The sequence below is a fragment of the Triturus cristatus genome, chromosome 3_1, assembly GCF_964204655.1.
Source record: "Triturus cristatus chromosome 3_1, aTriCri1.1, whole genome shotgun sequence".
NCBI lineage: Eukaryota > Metazoa > Chordata > Amphibia > Caudata > Salamandridae > Triturus > Triturus cristatus.
In genome coordinates this window covers 1098669408-1098691338 of record NC_140583.1, presented here as the reverse complement: position 1 = coordinate 1098691338, position 21931 = coordinate 1098669408, and the positions used below count along the sequence as shown (strand labels likewise).

Sequence of the window (21931 nt, the reverse complement as noted above, 5' to 3'; positions counted from 1 at the left end):
CAGAATACACATTGTTAACTAAAGTAAAGTTGGGCGCCTTGAACAATATATGTCCTCCTAGGATGCTAAAAGAAGTGTTCGACCACTTTCCGGACCCAGCCTTTTCCCTTCTCAATAACTCCCTGAGTCAAGGGTTGTGCCCAACTCTTTAGGGAGGCAACAAGGGTTTTGCTATTAAAGAAATTTGGGGACGACCCACACATGTTGAAAAACTAGTGCCCCATATCCTTGCTACAGTACTTATCTAAGGTTCTGGAGGCATATGCAGATAGTTGCCTATGTTCCTAGAAGACACTCATTTCCTCGACCCACATCAAACTGGCTTCTGACCAGCTCACTCTACTGAAACAGTTGTTTCAGTCGTGGATGACATGAGGGAAGAAGCGGACAGGGGCAACCCTCAGGTGCTGGTACTTCTTGACCTTTTGGCGGCTATCGAAACGGTTAACCATAAACTTCTGATTGACCGTGTTGGAGCTGCAGGCCTACAGGGCTCAGTGCTAGACTGAATCACCTCGTTTCTGAAAGACCATCGTCAATCAGTCCTCCTACCCTCATTCAGCTCCCCTAAGGTCCAACTCTCATGTGGAGTGCCCCAAGGGACCTCTTTGTCTCCATACCTCTTATCTATACATACGCCCCCTGGTATATGCTCTGGTAAAGATGAATGTAAAGATTTACAATTATGCATACCACAGGCTACAACTGGCACAAAAACCAGGCAGCCAGTTAGATTTTCACATACCTAGGAAATGTCATATCACCTTTATGAGGGAACTGCACTAGCTACCGGTGAAACAGCAAACAGTTTTCAAGCCTGGCTGCATCATTCTTAAATCCCTACATGGCAACAGTCCTGCATTCATTTCATGAGAATGTAGCACAGCAGCCAAAACTGCCGATTCGGGAGCTGTGGATCTGGGTTCGAGTCTCTGCGTCTGCTCAACATCCTGTGATTCAGGGCAAATCACTTAATCTCTTCATGCCCATGGCCAGTGCCTGGATACCCTCACGTGTGATAAGCCGTGCTATATAAATCTACAAATGTATTGTTTATAAATTTTTGTCCAGTTACCACAAATGCACATCCACCCGCAGCTTAAGATCCTCTCATCTGAATCTTCTTACTATTCCCTCATTCAAAAAGAAGAGACTCGGTGGCGCTAGGTTTTGTTTACTGGTCCCCAAATATAGAACTCTCTGCCATCAGAAATTAGGATGACACCCTTTTACACCAGATTCAGACAGCTCTTAAAAACATGGCTATTCAAACAGGCGGATGAGTAATACTGAGGGCGTTGTATGGTGATTCTTTTATTCCAGCGCCAAGAAACCGTTTGGTGTATGTGAGCTCTACAAATGCTTATAACATAACATATTTTGCTTATTTAAACGCATTTGTTTCGCTCACTTTTGATTCTGGGCTGTATTTATGACAATGATTACTTTTTAAACTTTCCTGTGGTGACTGTCAAAATGTATAGATGTTTTATTGTTGATATATCTCTCAATTATAATTATTTTCTGCACTCCCCATTGCTTAATTAAAAACAAAAAACATTGGTGTAGGGGCGCTAAGTTTTTCTTAGGAGACCCTTCCTATGCTGCTGGTTGCCAGAATTGCAAATAGAATTGCAAATAGCTAGGCTGCCTACTTTGATTTCACCTCATGCCTCATTAATCCACTACCCTGTATGTACTCTCCTTATTTCACTCTTCCTCGTTGTTTTCATCCCTGCTTTCTCCCTTTGTCACTTTGTCACTTTACTATCGATCACTTTTTCCTTTATTCTCTCTTTCTGCCTTGACACCTGCTCTGGGTCAATGTTGTCTGTTTACGAAGAATACATTTCAGTCCCCAAATTTGAGGGCCAATGCCCATTGCATGCAACTAGTGGCGCAAAATATTCATGGCAAGTTCTCCCAATGAATGCAAATCAGAGAACTAAGGCACTCAAAATTGCCTAGGGTCACAAAGCAAAGATCAGTGGAGAAGCTGAGAATGGTACTTGAATATTCTGACTTCACAGTTGACAATTTAGCCACTGGGTGACATCTTCTCAATGCTTATTACTTGCAAAGGGCCCCTCGCACTGTTTAGTGATTTGTGCTGCTGTCCTATTAGCACGAGGCGCTGTATTCTATTGTACTGTAGCATTTATACAGTGCTTCCTAACACTAGGTAGAGGCATGGGAGCACTTGCCCACATGGGCAGTATACTATGCCGTGTAGAGTATGTGGTCGAACAGATGCTGTCTTTGTTCTGAACTTATGTGGGAAGTATTTCCATATTGTGCACTAGGACCACCATGGTGCAACTACTTTGTAATTGGATGCAGCCCTTAGCAGTGTGATGGGTGAAAGGTGTAACAGTTTGCATCATGCCCGCAGCCTAGGTCACCTCTGCAGGTCTCTTGAATATTTCTTTAATTATAGTTCCCCTTCACAACATAGTTAATGGATGTGCATATTTGTGTAGCTGAAAAGGCAGGACTGGGAGTAGCGTTAGATTTGCCTGGCACTGAATGTTTTGCAGCCATCCTTTCTTTGTGTCTAAATTCAGTGATTTAGCTGCGAGTTGCCGCACGGACTGTGCTAGAGTCTTTTGTGGCCAGCAGTGGTAGCAGATCTCTGCAGTGGCTCAGATAAAGCTATGAAGCTGGTTTAGTGGACTTGTGTATACTGGAGTTCTTACAGGGCCTGTAGTTCATCTGCCATGATGGGGTATGGATTTTATGGAGTTTTTAGTATGCGCATAATGTGTTGGATTGCACTCTTCCCTCAGTTAGAATATTCTAGAATGAGACGTGGTTTAGGTGTCAGCAGGTGTTAATTTGTAAAACAATAAGTACCGGGGGGGAGGCAGCTTGCACCAGACCATTTCTCCTGCTAGCGCTGCCTAAAACAGAACCAACTGCTAATCATGAAACTGGGGTAGGATGTGGCGTAATGGCCAGAACTGCAGACTTCGGAGTTGGGGGATCAGATTTAAGTCTCTGCATCGGCTCAGCATCCTGTGATTCTGGCAAATCACTTAATTTCCCCATAAATTAATGTGAGTGTCCTTAACTGGTGCTCATGAAAAGTGCCGGTGGTGATGATTAAGTGCGGGTGCTGAGCACCAGAAACTACCGGCTTAAATGAGCACTGGGTGTAGGTGGTTTTCTGAATGTGTCCATTTCATTGTGCGGTAAAATCTTCGTAGGAATTTTATTGTACAGTGGTTATTGATCTGAAGATCAAAGTAAGAAGTTATCTTGGGAATAGCCTGGTCTTTACTCTTTCCAGACCTTTACGAGTTCCTGAATGCATTGTATTTTCGTTGGAAGTGAATCCCAAAGTTTGGCTGCTTAAACTGAGAAGGACGAGACTCACTCCAATGGCTTTCTTGTTTTAATTTAGTATGAAGATCTGGGGTGCTAATAAATTCATAGTTTTATTGGTATGTGGCAATTAGCTCCATTCATATCCTTTACCTTAGTTCAGCTTTAACTGGCAGTAAGGAGTGGTAGAGCAGAGTTTGACCATGTGGTTCATTTTAGAATGTAATTGGCCCTATGACACTTTATATACTGTTTTTGTTTCCAGCCCTCATATGACATTCCACCTTGTCTCGCCTTTGAGTCGGATTATCACTCTGTATTCACTACATAAGAAACTTCATGTTGGGGTCACTGCTGCAGCAGGCCAAAGCCCCAGCACGGGATAAGTGATAGCCACCATGCTTGGTTGTGTCAGGGGCAGGCTTTACCAATGGCAATGTTGGCACCATAAAGTCCCCCCCTCTGGATCTGTCCCAGTCTGTCCTGCTTTGTGCACTGAAATCTAATTGGTCACTTGTGTCCTAATCATCTAAGTTTAAAGAATATAGCCTTTTACATCGCATGCGTTGTAAACGCATGCGATTACAACAGGGTCATTACAACGACTGCGTTGTTACATCGCAGTACCATTACAACGCAAGTCGTAATCACCTGTGTTGTAACGCATGCGATGTGATGGCTGTTTCCCAAGTGAAAATGTTAAATGTCATCCATAAAGCTCTTGCAGCGTGAATCCAAACATCTATGTCAGCATGTCACAATATCTGGCATCTGTCTCCCCTCTCATTAGTGCTTAATTTGTTGAAAACAAATCAATTAAGTTCAGGGCCCCACATTTTTAGGTCGAGCCTAGTTTGCGCATGCGCTGCTATGCGAGCCATGCTGTATTGGAGTATGTACATGAAGCCCCACCCACTTTCCACCCATATTTGTAATTGGCTTGTGTCTTTGTCGTTCGTAAATGCTGGCTTCTGATTCTTTAATATGCTTGTTAGTCCCTCCTTAGTACCGCCTTGTCTTCATTTGTAACCTCCTATGAGAGCTGGCCCTTTTACTTCAGTTGTTACACCGTACGTCTTCTTTAGTCTGTGAGCACTATTTTCTTTAATAAGTTTCTCTTACTGCAGGAGCGTCTCTTGTGCGCAGTTGTGTACACCGGCCTGTTTATTTAACTCGTAACAAAAGGAGAGCTCTTCAGGGGCTATAGAAGACAGAAGGGGGCAACTCAGCGATGCCTTCAAGCATTGTCAATGCAATAGGTCTCGCTTTTGCGAGAGGTTAAGTTATTGGCATTGTATATGACAATGCCTTTTATCTATGTTTTAAAAACCAAAACATAAATAAAAGGCGTTGTCATTTACAATGCCAGTAGCTGAAACTCGCGTGAATGCGAGACCTATTGCATTACAGATGCTTGTTTTCTTAGGAGTCTTCCACCATAACTACTGAACTTTGTGGCTGCCAACAATCTGGTTCAAAAGACTGGCTCTATTTTATCCAGGTACTACATGTCCTGCCCTAAGCATGCCTTTTAGAAAAAATCTTTATAACTGGATAGTTTAGTACAGCTGGTTCAATTAAAATGGACACTACAACACCCAGAATGCAATACTTTATGAAAGAAAAACCTACTACTTGAAACTGGGCCTTCCACTAACTCTGAATCATTTAATATCCCAGATCTGTGACTAGGGGTGAGTGTCTGAAAGGTTTCAGCGCTCCGTCCATCATCTCCTTGTGTTTGCTTCAATTAATATCCCTACCAGTGATGGACACCTGTACTTCATTCACAGAGATATAGCTCCTTCTAAGAGTTCAGTGCTCATTAAGACAAGTGGTTTGTGTGCTTTGTAATTTTTCAAGATTCATTTCCAGAGCAAAGACTCCTTGTCCTGTCCTTGTTCTTCCAGGCCCCTCACACTTACAAAATCATCTTATAGGTTTCCTATAGGAGAAAAAAAATGATTTAAGAAACTCATAGAAATATCTGAATGCTAATGGAAACTCATAGGGTATCTGAATGATAATTTACTAGAGTATTCTATTTAAATGATGCTTCATCAAATAATTTCTTATGGGATTATGGACTTAACATGAAGAGTTGTATTATGAAAGCCACACCAATGGAACACCACTGCTAAAAAACATAATTGATTTTAATATGTCATTGATAACGACTAAATAGAAGGATCCCACTCACTATGGCGGCCCTTGTCTCCATTTAGGTTCAAGTTGTGGCCACTCTCCAAGGGAAATTCATTTTATTTAATGAATTTTTCATTCATATACCTATTTTTTGAGGTTCTGTGAAGCACGAATTTCGGTTAAGGTCATCAGAGCGCTTTACAAAAGAGCAAGAAGAGGAATTTGGATATCAATCATCATAAATATATCAGTTAAGCAACAACGATTAAAGACAGATCTAGCAGTTGTTATCAGGGGAGAGGGTGTTAAAAACACAGAAGGTGTGGGAAGAGATGCTGGGAGAGTGTTCCAGATCCTTGTTGCACTTCCAAAGAATGCCTGTTTCAGAAAGCGTTCTTGCTTGAATGTTGGAGGTTCCAGCAGGAGGTCTTCATCATTACTCAGTCATCGTTGAGAACTAGAAATGTTCAGTTTTCCAACCAAGTAAAAGGGTGTAGCATTGAGGGGGGGTTTGTGGGTGATGCATGCTGTCTTCAATTGTGTTCTTTCTTCAATGGGAAGCCCCTGCAGAGTATAAAATATGGGAAAAATGTGATCAGATTTTTTGTGGCCTCTAAAAAAAGCGGTGGTTCTAGGTGTGCGTTAAGGATGCCACTGAGGAGAGAGTTCCCATAGTCCAGTTTGGAGGGTACCAGTGCCTGAACTACAGTTCTCCTGCTCTGCTCATGAATGAATTTCTTTATGTTCCGGAGCAGTGTAAGCTGATGTAAGGTGCTCTTGGCCATGGACAAGATTAACTTCTGATGTTCGCAGACAGTGCAGTTTTAATGCAAGAACTGCTAATGCTTTACAACTTCTTTTAGATGAATTATATAATTATAGGGGGGGCTGGGTCTTAAATCTAATCTACAAAAATCATTTACAATGAGTATCGGCCCAAGAAATGTGAAACCTAGGTCATTTTATTTAGAGGGGACGGAAATTTCAAGAGTGAATAGTTGTATGTACCTGAGCCTTCCTTTTGACAAAAATGTATCCGGGCAAATTTTGCACCAATTTAGGACCGCCCAAACACAAACAGCTGTGGAGTCGGTCTATTTTTTTGCAAGAAGGCTTGGACAAAAACTGATAAGAGACATGACTGATATCTATCAGAGTAAATGGGTCTCTGTAGCGACTTATGGAGCAGTAGTGTGGGGCCAATACAGCAGGTATAAAATAAGTTTGTGTGCATATTGTTGGCTGTTCCACAATAAATTCCTGCATGTATGTGCCTCTCATAGTTTAGTTTAGCTCCCATGGGGGTTAAAATAAAGCTGGATCCCACATTACTATGGCTCAAGATCTGGAGGAACCCGGAAGCACAATTAACAAAAGATGTAATGGAGGATTATCTTTCTCGAGACAATGTTTAAGCCATACCTTGGTTTAGCTATATAAGGAAGAGATCCACAGAGCTGGGTTTGTCAGAATTGGCCAGCAATCTGGCAAGTATTAATTCCAAGGCTATACCCAAAGTGAAGGAGCTTTCCAGATCACACAGGGTCGACTCCACCAGTTGGATTTTGATTGCAGGTGTTAACTATAACTTAATTAATTTGTTGTTTGGGTGTGAGTCTTATCCCTCCTGGTTTCATAAGAGAAATGTCTGGTTTGATTTAACTAGATTACGATTGAACATATTGCACTACATTGTTGCCTTCCCTAGGAATGAAGCTTGGGGAGTACCATTACAGAGGCGTCCGTGTAACAACATCGCCTCAGAAAGCACAATGCACTTTATTGTATTTTGTAGCCTGCATTCTCATTTAAGGTATGAGGTGTTTTCACAAGGAGGGGTGGTACATGGCATTGTTTTTAAGATTAGAGGCATTGGGAGTGGAAATGTACAGGAAAGACATTAGAAGAAATTAAAGCACTCATTAGAAAGTAGTTTCTGATTTACCACATTCCTATGAATTACTGCTCCTCCACCTCCATGTCTTATTTTGTGGTCGCAACAGAGGATGAAATAGCGTGACGGGAGGAGAAGGTCCAAGACATTGTTAGAAATGTCAGTGAGCCACAGGGCAGAGCTGTGCTTTGTAATTATGTATATAAATACACCATTACAGAGAAGAACACTGCATTATAAGTCCTCTTTCTACCTCTGACAATGATATGATAAAGGGGGCGCTGATAAGCTCAGAACCTGCCAGGAAGGAAAGGCACGGGCAGGAGAATGGGGACTAACAGAATGTGTCGCACCAACCAAAATGCAGAGTTTGTATTGTAAACCCCCCCCAAAAATCAACAGCAGCAAAGTTTTTCAGGAATTTTTACCATGATGGAATTATCAAAGAGGATGGTGAATTTAAATGGTATTTTGTCGTAAATAGATGAATCCTTTTCCTGGTGGTAACCATTACATACTAGTTAGTTTACCTTCAGATATAAACTCTAAAAGAATCATAGGATGTGCCTGGTTCATGGTAGAGGTGGTCATCGTGACACTGCTTTACTCAACATAAAGTATTTTTCTTGTGCTGATCTGTTTTCTCTGCCATTCGTGTGCCTCTTTCTCCAAAAGGATCCCAAAAGTGTGCTAAAGTGAATGCATTATGAAATAAAGAATGGCTTAAATAATTGTAAAAATCGTATTTAAATCACAACTAAAGGAATATTCTATTAGTGATTAATGATCCACACTACAATGGCTATAAACATCTCCCTCACATCGCTAAACTAGGGCACCTACACACTAATTGCCGCTGGAGTCTCTTTTTAAGGCAGTTTATAATTTTTAGGCTAATTAGTTGGGAGCGAAATGGTAAATTACTTGCCATATCCAGAAGCCAAGATGTGAATTCCATACAGATTGGCGATATAGATGATTCTTCGTTCATTTATCAAATCTTTCACAATAACGAGCCATGTGGATTTTTGTTTTTGCGTACAAGTAACCGTGGCTAGCAACAGGCGTGAAAAGGCACAGATGTTTCTGAGCTAGCAACGATGGCATAAGTGCTACCTATTTTTGCAACTAGGAACACAATTTAGATAAACAATGCAGGTTACCACAAAATATATGTACACTCCTTGCTTATTTCCACAACTATACTTTTATCAGCAATTATGCACTCCTATAATGTTAATTGACAAAAGGCACTAGTCAAGTTGTTGGCTTGCATTCATATTCCTCAAAACTCATAGGGTAACCCATATGGGAAGAAATACTCCCCCTGTCCCCATGCACTCATTTCTTATGACCCACCTTGGCTCCTCCTCTCTGTAGATCTGTGCCTCAACTTGCATCCCTCAAATGCTTGGCATGACCATGTTCCCAGTCTTGCCTTTCATGTAATAAACAACGGCATTCTTGTACTTCTAGGCCTTGATTACAAGTCTTGTGGTATTGGTGCGGTCACCTGACAACGGTAAACTGGGTATCAGCGATAAAGGTAAACTGGGGATCATTACTGAATGTGATAAATAGCTCCAATTAAGGGTTTGAAAGTGGCTTGTAACTTGATTTTTTGGTGCTTTTTGCACTAAAATCCGCATTTAAATGTCCCACTGGGTCTCTCTTACTTGGTCAATTTAACATGGCGAACTGCCAAAATTTATCAGGAGAAGAATCCGACTGTTAGATTTTATTGCACTTGGTACTAACCAGATGCGATGAAACCCAAGAAACTCAATTTTGACGCCTGTGCATACAGGGCTATCATGGGTGTTGGAACTTAACGAGACCCTCGCATTCGTGGTCTAACTCTATGCTTACTTTCCTTAACCTACTAGGGAAGTAAGTGTCAGATTAGCCTGTGCTTATTTCGTGCTGGTGGTTTACGTTCATGGGTACTGGCTGTCATTTCTGGGGACTGTGACTTGTTTATTTTTCATTGTCGATTTAATGACTATGAGCAAAGCATGGAAAAAGAAGGAGACAATGGAAGACAGGAAATGAGTGACAAAAGGAGAAAGAAGGAACGCTAAAGAAACAGCAAAAGTGAGAGAAAGATGCCGGAAGTGTAGTGCGGTGGAAGAAAGAGGCATGAGGTGGAATCAAGACTAGGGCGTTTTGGTATTTGACTATTTGCTGACTTGGTATTCGACAGTACCTCCAGTGGGATCCTAAGAAAAGCTTTAGGCCAATCTATGCACTTATGTTTTTTTTCAAACTAAGCATTGATGGCAATACTTTTCATAACGAAAAACGAGGTAGAACGCATCACATGCCAGTGGCATGGAGTCACCTTTCGTCCTGCTGAGCGGATCTGGAAGATGTGTTTAAAAGGAAGACTTGTAAAGCTTTTCCTTGTGTTTTGATTAATAACACGCTCTCTAAAAGTAGTCCCCTATATCCGGTGTTACTAAAACAATTTAAATATTGAATGTGTAATGGTCTTGCAGCATATTCACATTAGTAGATTACTAGAAAGACATTTGTGATATCCTAATGCACCTAATACTGAGGGGCCGATTATGATCTCATCCGGAAAGCATTCCGACCGAATCGGTTCCGGAATGATTTCCGAACAACTCGGATCGGGGGAGTCCAACTGAGCGATTTGGATGCATCCGGATGCTTCCGGATACAATTCCATCGGACTCCCATTGACTTCAATGGGAGCCTGTGTTCAGAACGAGAACACAAGCTCCCATTGAAGAAAGGGGATTGGCTGGGGAAAATCGTGCACCCTCTGGCAGGCACCGCATGGTGCCTGCCACACTGTGCATAGTTGGGAAGAGGGGACCCATGGGTACCTCCACAGGCCTGATTTGGAGGGCCCTGGGTGGAGGGGGGCCAGCTATGGGCCCCCAAAGACAAATGCCAACAGCCGTTTCGTTTCGGGAAACTGAATAGGAACGGCTGTCTGAATCGGTCATCGAAATCGCTCGCCCAGAAACCGTGTCCATAGAGCTGTATGAATCGGCTCCGAAAGTCTCGACCTGTCCGAGGGCCTTTCGGAACCGATTCGGACAGCCCTAACGGTTTCCAGGCATCGTAATCAGTCATTCGGAACTGTGTACGATTCAGTCAGAAACAAGGGTTCTGAATCAGATTTGGCAAACTGGATCGTAATCGACCCCTGAGTCGTGTTGGTTGAAGACATTTCGGAAACTTGGAACTGATTTGACAAATGTTTTTTGAAACTCCTCTACGTTACGAATTTTGGTAGAATTCTTCAGATTCGCCTTGTTGGGGACGTTTTTTAAATGCTTTGCCGTTTTGTGGTTGTTTGTGATGGACCACTATATGTCATGAAATGTCATGTTTCATGGTGTGGCTTTCACTGCTTTGCTCTACTTCACAGATTTCAAAAGTGAAATTCCAGGAACCGCAGCTGTTTTTTACTGCATTCTACAGAACAAAAAGAAATTCACCCTGGCCGAAAACTGAGCCAAACAATTAATGGAACTGAAACTAAACCCGAGTTGACATTTGTAAGGACATCTTTGCTACGTCATTGTCTCCCTGATCTGAAAAGAACAGTTTACCCAATATTAGTGATGCTGTGCATTGTCCTGGAGGTTTCTCCATTATAAGTGAAGAGAGGAGTTCCTTCCGCGACTGCACAGTAAGCAGGGCCATTGAAATAACGTGATTGTGTGACTACTTTGTTTTTCACATGATTTTACATATGCTGCATTTGCCAAATAGGTCATCATCTGCTGCATAATCTGCTGATTTTAACAAAAAAAAATGTTTTTTGTTCAAACAGTTCAAATATTTACTAAAAAGGCAGTGACACATTTTGCCACGCAATGGAATGGCCTTTAAAAAGGTTGACTGGTCACCTTTCTGTTGCTTATTGCTATATGTGGGTGCTAAACTGGTCCTAATGAGGTTCAACATATGCCCAGACAGTGTTAACAATTTTAAAATTGAAAAAAAATGAAATGCTGCTGCCCTCTGCAGCCACTCAACGATCCATTATGTTCTCACAAATGATGTGATTTGTGATGTTATAGGTGTTGTTGCCAATGCTGTAATTTCTGATGGTATGAGTGGCATAATATGAAAGGGTATAAGCAGTGCATAGAGAAAATGCGAGTTATTGTTAATGTAGTGTGGCTAACGAGTTCATTACAAGTGCGTAGAGGTGCGTGATTTATTATAATTTGAAGGTGTTGTGTAAATTATAAATTAAATGTATAACTAAAACTTTAGAATTTTGAATGTTTTTGTAGTTTAAGTTTGGTTTGTATAGAAAGAATAAATAAAGTTTTTCTAACTATGACAAAGGTTTAACCTTTTTTTTATAATCGAAGCATAACATGTGCTTTCGAAAAGCTCGGCTACTCAGTCACCAATCTATTCACGCAGTCCTGACTTTGTATGCTGGTTCTTGCATGCCCATACTGATATCAGAAAAGCTGAAACTACATTTAGCATGCACCCTCGGTGGGTGCACCACCTCTTTGTGGAGCACAGTCAGTGCGCCTCCTGACGACGTCTTTGCCCTTGTGCCCACTTGTGTAATGCAATATGGATCGCACAGGCAAAGTGTTTCTCTAATTTTCATGCGCCACATCCCTGTGCATGTGAGGGAACGGCCACTTGAGATAGCATTGACGCAATCTGCATTACAGAAGGCCCGTACAAATATCTGCGTACCCTTGTGTAATAATAAAGATCGCCATGGGCACAGAACATGGATGCACTGTCAGTTGCACCCCTGGGGGACTTTATGCAAGAAGGACCCAGATGAGATGTGGCCACTTGCTAACTGCATTAAGAAACAGCGTGTTGAAAGCCACGGGAAAGGGGTTGACTGAACCGCTAGCGGGTGGCGGCCTGAGGACTTGCAGCTGGGAGACTGGCTGTAATTGGTTCTGGCAGCCAGTAATATAAAGAGGACAATCCAATACCTCTTAACTTTTTGCATTAGCCCTCATCTTTAAATCTTGTCCACAGCTATCATGGACTCAGATGTACTTGTCTTCTTTTATAGGGCGCGACCAGCGATGTTGACAGCATTATTGCGTCTGGATTGCCTGGCCCCTTAAATTCTAGATTCCACGTGTTTTTTCATTGCATAATTAAATTAGTCACCGGGAATCAGAGACCTTTTACAAGTTTACTGAAATGCAGGAATGTGGAGGCCAGACTATCTTGTATTTGGGCCAAAAAAGGCGGACATGAACTGCAGTAATGCATCTGGAGAGTATGAACTGCAAAGTTTGGGTGAATGGTCAACTATGATATGCAGCAGTGCTCTTTTGTATACAATATAATAATAAATTATAAGCATTACTCAGAAGCAGGGACCGCAGAATTATACGATTATGGGGCCATTGTATTTTTTTTTATAGTAATTGTATAATAATTGACATATTATATCACTATATATCACTCGCCACATCATCCAGCATCTGCCACATAGTTTAACTACAAATGTTGTTTCTAGTTCAGCATCTGTCACATAGTTTCACAATAAAATGTTGTTTCTAGTTTAAACGGATGAAAATGTGAGGGAAGACTCTTTCAAAAGGTTATCTGGCCACTTTTGTTTCCTGACTGCTATATGTATGTATTAAATTGGTTTAAAAAATGAGGTAGCATTAACGTGTGTTACAATGGCAGAAAGGCAAACTAATCAGGTCATAAAATGTGCATAATTTGCCTTTTCTTGACACATAATTAAGCCAACACTGCTGCATAATTGTGTCCTCCATTGCTGCATAATTCATGGGGCGCCTCTTATGAGTGTTCAAACGTGGTTCTAAATTGATTGCAAACAAATGATTTAAGGGGTTCTGTGTCTCTAATGGTGATGTGTTCTTTCTGTGTCCTCTGCAGTGGCCCATGAGCACTTTAAGGAACGTGGTCTCTTTGGACTTCCGCCCCCTCCACCAGGAGCCAACCCTGCAGACTACTATCACCAGATGGCCCTCATGGCTGCCCATCCAAATCCCTATGGGGAGCTCCTGTTGCAGAGTGGAGGGGCGGCCAGCATGGCACACCTTCACGATTACCTCAACCCCGTGGACAGTGAGTAGGCGTGCATGTATGTTTGTGTCCTGCTGCCATGACTGGGGCTCTATGTCAGCAGCTGCAAGCTGTAATCACGTCAGGCAATGTCAATCAAATATCATAATTCAGGGCAAACATTGAGAGCACTTTCCCATAGAGTTGACTGTAGAAAGGAAACCCCATCTCCTACTGATCCTGTTTCCCCTTGTTAGCCATCTTATTTGTTTTTACAACAAACTGTGCACTTTACAAACTTGAACACAGTCAGCTGATATTTGGCTAATCCCACCAACACAACACTTGCCTGATTAAAATGTTTGTACATATTTTAATAGAGCTAGGAAATTAAATTAAATTGTGTCCATTTTATCGTTTTCCTAGGCGTATGTTTTTGGTTGACATCTTAAAAAATGGAAAATTCCGCCATGCTAAATCAGCTTTGTTGTTCCTTCAAAGAGCAAGTGACATGTATACCTTATGCTCAGTAATACGTTTTTTAAAAGTAGCAGTAAGACTAAGAAACACAAGAGATTGAGCAAATATGTATGTAACATTGCACCTTATATGAATTGCATCAGTTTGGTTGATGGTTGTTTTTATGCTAATTTAATGTAAAATTATCTGTGTTGTTTTGCTTTTTATAACATGAATTTTTATGATGATTTTTAACCATCGAAATAAAGAATAACTGACTGACTGACTGAAATGAACATTGTCTACAAGGGTTCCACCCGCTTCGTCTTGAAACGTGTTTCCCTGGTTAGTTTGCTGTATTTACAAGACCATTGACTATTCATAGTAGAAGCTTAGGTTTGAACTTCGTGCAACCACAGCTGTTCGCTTAACTGTCTTTCTGAGTTCTGATGGGCGGTTCATTGATGTAAATGATCTGAGTTTGTAGTATGACTCCTTTCTAGATCACACACAGTACTACGTACAATCTACTATCCAGGCTGTATCTGTAATGGGTATGTGTTGTTGAATTGTATGAATACAGACCCTTGCTCAGATAACAAGTGTGACATACCTCATGGAATTTGGGGCTCTCAAGATTTTGGGCCACACTTGTGTGAATTTGTCCACTAATACAGTGGTTGCAAGCTTGGCTCATTCATCTTATACCCATTGGTTGATTTGAAAAGACAGCGCTGAGGGTACACTCCAAAAGCAGAGGTGTAGCATACACTCAACACCTCCAAACCAGTGTGTCTGGCAGACTTCAGACCATGGAAATATCCAGCCTGGGAGAGACTTCCGGCTGTAAGAACCTGAGACAACAGACTGCCACACAACAGGATGGAACCAACCAATGTAAAGCGATCACAGAGAAATCTTCTTTATTCAAGGGGCAGAGGAGTTGCATGTTGAAAAATAAATGTTGATATAAATCCTACCTACAATAAGAATGACTCCAGACTATTGACTACCACTTTATTGTTATGGTATGTATATATAGATAAGTGTAGATTTACTAGTTTTAACACCACGACTGCATACTTTTACTATCTTCCAAGTATATAGAGTCAGGGTACAGAACTGACACATATATAATTAAATGACAATACAGTGCAGTCAATATTCTTATAGGTCGATTTTGAAAACTCAATATTCTGTTAAAACACCAGCATAAGCGACTGTATTTGTGGAAGAGTTGCTGAGATGACCGCATACGTCGGTCACATCGTCACATCGTCCATGATGTCCCACCTTAGCATCCGACTGTAGGACACCATCTGTGAAAACGGATTAATGTTGCTTTTATCCTACCAAGTAATTGGCCTATTATCTAAATCCATCACTGATGGGTACATAGTGCTATAATAAAGTACCCATCCATCTGTCTCTTTTTAATGTCTTAACCTCAATATTAAACCTTTGTAAGTTAGCACACACTTCCACTGTCCATTTCACCTACCATTCCAATCCTTCACCGGCCATTCCATTACCTATGATGCCATTTTCCAAATTGACGGTGTATGACAATCTACACAGAAGTGTACAACATAGTGTATTCTTCCATCTAGTCATTCATTGATCACCTTGGAAGGCACCAAAGGAGCACATTTTAAAGCTTTTCAACTAAGATAGCATCTGAGAACTCAATGTTCTGGTCAATCGGTAACGTACAAACAGCCTAGATTCATATATATTTAAGAATATACAGATTATGGCATTATTTGTCTCCAATATCCTCTATTGGGCTTGCTACTTCGGTGTCTAATCATTGAGATATGGTAGCCAATCTCAGTTGCTTGTCAGTGGCTATCTTAGTCCCTCCCCTAGCTCTCTTCTGAGCACATCTTTCAAATAGGTGGAGGCTGGCATTAGACAAACTGGGTGGAGGATAGGCACGGTTGGAGTAAAGGACAAAAAGAGGGGATGTCTACCTTCCGTTGAGTAGAAATTTGATTTTCTAGTACACATGGCAGTAATTTCATTCTGTGACATTTTCCACAGTGCATTGATCACAAAATGCAGTTTATTGGAATTTTTCTCATGACCTGATACTACGTTGCATATATTCGGAAAGCCTCCATCTTAAGAACACAGTCTCACTGGCAAGACTGGAATGAAGGGTGAACACCATTGCAAGGGTGTCAGAGGTAGGATGGTATTATTTTATTGCCAACTTAATTGTGCTTGGTCTGGTGGCTCAGTGGACTAATGAGTCTACCACAGTGCTCTGTGTTTCACCTCTTGATCACATGTTCGAATACTAGTGGGTCAGCTCAGTCGTACATCCTCCTGAGGTTGGTAAAACTCAGTGATTAAGTTGGATACCTTTAAACATCTGATGTTCACCTAGTGTTCAGCTCTAAGAAGTTCCCATATGAGCCTGTGCATTACAAATGCATAATATTTATCATGTGCTGGGCCTGTTGTATGCACTCCTAGCTAGTGAGTGAACTGAAGCACATGAAAGTAATATGATTTGCCCCGGAACTCACAGTATGGTAGTAGGGAAGTTGGGACCAAAATGTTGGTCCAAGTTTCAGAACTGATAGATTAATCCAATGAGCACTTAGTGTGAAAGACCTGCTAAATAAAAAGTGTTACAGAAGTTTACCAAAGGCATTTTTGCACTGGAGTTGGTAGATGGCACTTAGAGCGCTGTTATTTTGGTCAAAGAAGATATTTGCTTCACCACGTTAACCTGTGCGGAAAGACACGCCTCGTGTACATCGAGGGCACAGTGTCCACCCTATAGCTCTGCCCTCTTTGAAGACAAAAGCCTTTCAAGTTTCCCCGAGTATATTTTTAGTCAAAAAAGTGTTTCTTTTGCAGAGTTCTTTGATATGCTTGATGTGTGGTGAAACTCAGAAAGGCCTTTATGCTCCTTTTCTGGATCTCATTGAAATATGTGAGGGCACACAAAGATCCCATTAATGTGGTGAGTAAAGCAGGGTATGATGATGAAGTTGCAACAAAAGGCTGCTGGTTGGCAGGATGTGCCTCATGAATGTGACAAATCCTTGGGGTTCAGTAGGTCAATGCCATAAATTCCAGTGCCAGTTCTCCCAATCACTATTGCCACTGGCAACATCCTCTTTCACATCCTGTTCCACAAAAGTGGCAGATTGTGAAGATTTTTTTTCTTCTAACCATTGAAGGCAAAGAAAGTGTGTATTGCAAGGGCTTAAGAAGTGTAATAAGATCTTGCTCTGTCTTTCTCCATGTTCTGCCTTTCTCCCTCTTGTTCTGACATGTGAGAAGTTTGTGTAATTTTTTTTGCAGAAATTATGCAAAATGCCCAAACAAATCTGCAGAATTTCATATTACTATGCCAAACGCCGGCTTCAACACTTTACACGACTTTTCTGTGTGAATAATCACCAGGAGGAAGGAGCAAGCAGCACTAGGTGAACCATGAGGAATGCCCCTTGGAGTATGTGTGACAACAGGGGTTCCTGAGCCCTCCCGCCATGGGGCCCAGTTGACCCACATTTAGGGTGCTTAGGGACCTAGGAATTGTGAGGGATGACAAAGGTCAGTCCTGATTTTATAGTGGCAATGACAGGAGTGTATGCCACAAAACGATCCTGTGTTTCATCCTGACGAATGCGATGGACTCTTTTGAGCCAAGAGGCAGAAAGATGTTGATGGTTTGAGTGGTGATGGGGTCTTGGTTCCCCTAGTCGCCACACTGTTTTTTTATTACCAAGTGATATCTCACTAAAATGAAAAGTTAGTTTGATGTATCACATTGTTTTTGAGCAAGTTCATATCACGGTTTCAAGAGTTAAGTAGAAATGCCTCCTTTACTATGAAGTGTAGGCCTGCTCTTCATCATTGGGGTTTTTAAAGAGCGAGGGGAGTTCTATGATGAGGCATGACACCTGGTGGTGTGTGAGGACATCCTGTACCATTTTTGTGTATCTCTAGAGATAGGCTTGGAGTGGACAATCACTTATAAAAAAGAACCAGTAATCAATTTCTCTGGTGACTTTTCTTGTGTTTAACATTGGTGATTGAAGGCCAGCTCACCCTGGAGATACCTTTGGTTCCCTACTGTGGAGAATTTCCAAGGTTCAGTGGTTTGAGGTTATATATCCTGGTGTCCATTTTAGCCACACGGACACATTTTGCATTAAAATCAAGTGCAAAATCACAAGTGACGATTCATTGACATTCTTCCCATGATCCTGCAATAGGATTTATACCCGCACAAAGTCTCAATTACGCAACATGACATAATATCATAATTTCAGGCATTTTGAGTAACAATCGCAATGAAAAATGGCAAAAATAACGCACGGTTACATTAGTGTGAATTACATTTGCCTGGGTCAAGTCAAAAGCTGATGAAGGAAAATAAACCCTGGTTCCCAAAACTGAGTGCCTGTGCCCACTGGCAAAATTAAGCACTGAGTTTTCGGCAGTGAGAATTGGTGTAGCTGCTGTTTTTGTGTCTATTTGGTGCTGTCCTGGGCAGAGCTGAAAGGAGAGGATCTGTGTGCGGTGTTGTTGAGTTCTGTTTTGTGGCTCCTTCCAGTCAACCCACACAAGTGTATAGGGCCAAAGTATAAACAGGACCTTTCTATTGGCTCTTCTTCTGTGCTGTATGATCCTGAACTGAGGGTGAGCATGAACCATCTGTAAAGTCCAACACAAAGCTCTAGTGCTTGCTTTGCTTTTCTGCCAGTACTCGATAGCCGTAAGCGTAATAATGCTTTCAGCTGAGCCTCAACTCAAGATTGGTCAACCTACTTGTGTAGATGTTTTTCATCAAAAATGGTAAATAACATCAAACATAATATGTATTTGTAAAGTGGGCATTAACCGTTTTGTTGAATCTTGGCACCCAATGACAGATATTTATAGCTACTCAGCTCAGCGGTACTTATTTTATCAACATTGGAAGGATGGTAAGCTGAGTGGACCCACTAAGATTTAGATCTATGACCATGAGGTCAAACTCTGATTGATGGAGTTGAATTCATTAATCCACGTACCCACCCAATTTAATATTTTGAAAATAATCTCAGTTGTACGAAGATTTGGTTTAGAAAATACATTTACTAGGCACATATCTGTGTACAGATCCGGTGTTGTGTTGAAGTTCCATCCTTTGAAAGGAAAATCCCACTCCTAGATCTAATGCAAGACTGGGAATGGCAGTAGCCTCTCCTAAGAGTGAGTTTGAACTACATCTGGCTTAAAAAGTCTCCCAGTGGGTGAACCCTTTTGACACTGGGAATATAGGGTTTTATGTGGCGGAGCTCGCCCCAAACCAATGTCCATCAATCTGAGTGCCCGATACACCGTTCCCAGCAAACCTCACCTGCTAGCATTTTGGATACCAGCAATTTTCTGTAATGAGTACTTCCGTTTGCTTAGCCCAGTACTTGGCTTGGCACAGGAGGAGTGCAGCCTGGCAGGCTTGGCACAGGAAAGCAATGTAGTGTGCCCAACGATAATGTCATACAACATGCATATATGTGGGCGGGGCGGCCACAGTGGATTGCAGAGAGGTTCAGTTGTACCACATTTTTCCCTAGTAATGTTTTTGCACAGGAAGCAGCACTCCTCGCAGCTATTTTGAATTCCGTTTCCATGTTCATACGTACTTCATAATGATTTAAAGTGTTGGTCTTGGTCAATATTTAGCTCACTTGCTGTTACGATTTTCCTTTAATGGACTCTGTGGTTGATGTGGGCTATAAATTAACTTTGCTGCTTGATATCTGTCATTCTGTTAGGATCCTGTTACTTAAAACTTTTTTATTTTGTCTTTTTTAGTTTATTTTTTCCTTTTTAAAATAATTTTAAAGAATAAATTGTTGAATTGTATAAAATAAAATTGTTGTTGGATTTCATAGGAAACGAGAAAAATCTGATTGGATGACGATTTAAAGGTGATTTTTTGTTATAATTGGCGAAAAACAACTTTGTCTTAACATGGAATATTCAAATGGCCAGGTATTACCTACCTTAGGTCTCATACTTTGTATTTATGTTTTATAGACACATATCCAGAACTAGTGAAAGTAAAGGTCTCTGGAAAAATAGGTTTATACAGTGTTTTCTGTGAAAATTTGAACTTGCCTCATTCACCACATAATCCATACTCTGTTGCATCATTTTCAGATTTTTAACAAAAAAATGTTTCCAGCTCCAATGAGTGATAGGAAAATCAGAATGGCTGCCCATGGGCTGGAAGTGATAAGCCAGTGCCTTTATTAAAGTTATTTTGTAGCCTTCTGCTATGAATTGTAAATATACATATAAAAAGTGAAAATATTGCCCAAGGAGAGCGTACCTCCCATATGATGGACTGGTGAATGCTGTTCTCTGCAGAAAGAAACAAAACAAATACAATTCAGGCAGCTTGGCTAGAATTACTCTCTCTCTCAGACACTGATAAACACTGTTCTCTAAATTGCAGTTATTTCAAGAGTACAAAGACATTGCAAGAACCTGAAATATGTTGTGACTCTTTTTGAAGTCCCATGGTGTAACTCCTAATGTATCCAATTGTGAGATACAATTATGGTGCCACATAATTCCCCATTTCTTATCACATCATTTAGTCAACCCTGCCACATAATTTTGTCTTTCTCTACCACACAATTCCAGTGGCACTAATTCCTATTTGGAGCACATAGACAGCTGAGGATAAGAGTTGAGATTTAATAAATCAGTCTGTCTTAGAGAACTCACCTTGAAGAGAGCAAGCACACTGTTGTGAGATATGACTGAGACCAGTCTCCTTGTGCATTAAGAAGAATTGTATACATCTGAGCCCCATGGCTCTCCCAAATGTGTGCTTTATTTCTAAAAGAGGGGTTTTAAATGCAAACCGAGCACCCAAAGCTTTGATTCTCAAAAAGAATACCGCTCTCTTTTCATGTCATCGCTAGGCTAAAACACATTTGTGCCCTGGAGAGCTGCATGCCTTTAACAATAAGTATCCTGTTCTTGTCAACCAGTGTAAAAACCCCTCTTTTTCTTCCTAGGGGCCAAGGTAATGATATTTGCCATGTATGGGAGATTTGTGCTCAAAACTATGAGCCCGATTTGCAAAGGCAATCTGAGACAAAAGTTGAACTTTCTGACTTTTAGTATTCACATAGGTCATTTATGAGTCGTATCTGTATGCCCTCAGTCGGGCCGAAATCTCTGGTTTGAATCGGAATCTCTGCACCCGGGCAGGAATCTCCGGCTCAGGCCGGATGAAGTGCAATCAATGGGCCGGAATGCAATTTTAAAAAAAAGGAACATTAGAAATGGGAAATAAATGGTAGCGGAGGTCATGAAAATCATTTTGGAAGGGAATAGGGTGTGGCCAGACACTACATCACATCCCAGAAAAGTTAGCTCCTTTGCATCATGGTACATGCAGTCCACAGCTTCTGCTCCCCTCAGTGTTTACTGTAGTGTTACTCCAAACGTTGGTGTACACTACAGTAAAAACTAAGAGGAGCGTCAGTAACAATATTCTCCCGTACTTTATAATTCTTAAAATGCACCACAACCAATACAGCCAGTGCCAACACGTGTTTTGCAGTGACAAGCCACTTCTTCAGTGTAAGGAGATGATACCGGTATTTTCTGTCAAAGATACTCCTCAAATCTCATTTGAGCTGGCGCATCTGATATTACACATATCTAATATCCTTCTTGCACCCCATCAAATGATTCGGTTGACCCTGTTCAAATTTACCAGACTGTCCTGACAGTTTATATTGGGAAGGCAGCCTCTGTTGTCTTTAATTAATACATTGTTATTTAAGTCCTTTTTCCATCCATACCTCTTGCTTCCAGTTGTGTCACACATCAAAAAACACTTCTGACGGGATACCGATCGTCTCCAGACCAATCAATTTGAAATCTTGAAATGGATAGTTTTGCATTTCATTTTTGAAGGCTTTGTATATTTGTATATTTGTAATTGTTTTTCAGAGGCAAGTTGCCCAATTGGGCGTTAGGATCATATTTTGAAATGTAAAATAAAAAAAAATTCCAAAATGTGTGCACAGTAAATACAACTATGGAGTGTGA

General features: G+C 41.1%; 1 protein-coding gene across 1 annotated transcript in view; it reads left to right on the top strand.

The window, feature by feature from the left end:
• Positions 1-21931, top strand: part of GLI2 (GLI family zinc finger 2) — a 231520-nt gene that overhangs the window by 115806 nt on the left and 93783 nt on the right. Inside the window, exon 4 of the mRNA XM_085645973.1 lies at positions 13256-13447. Coding sequence (XP_085502099.1) covers positions 13256-13447 — 192 coding nt within the window. The remainder of the gene's footprint in view (positions 1-13255; positions 13448-21931) is intronic.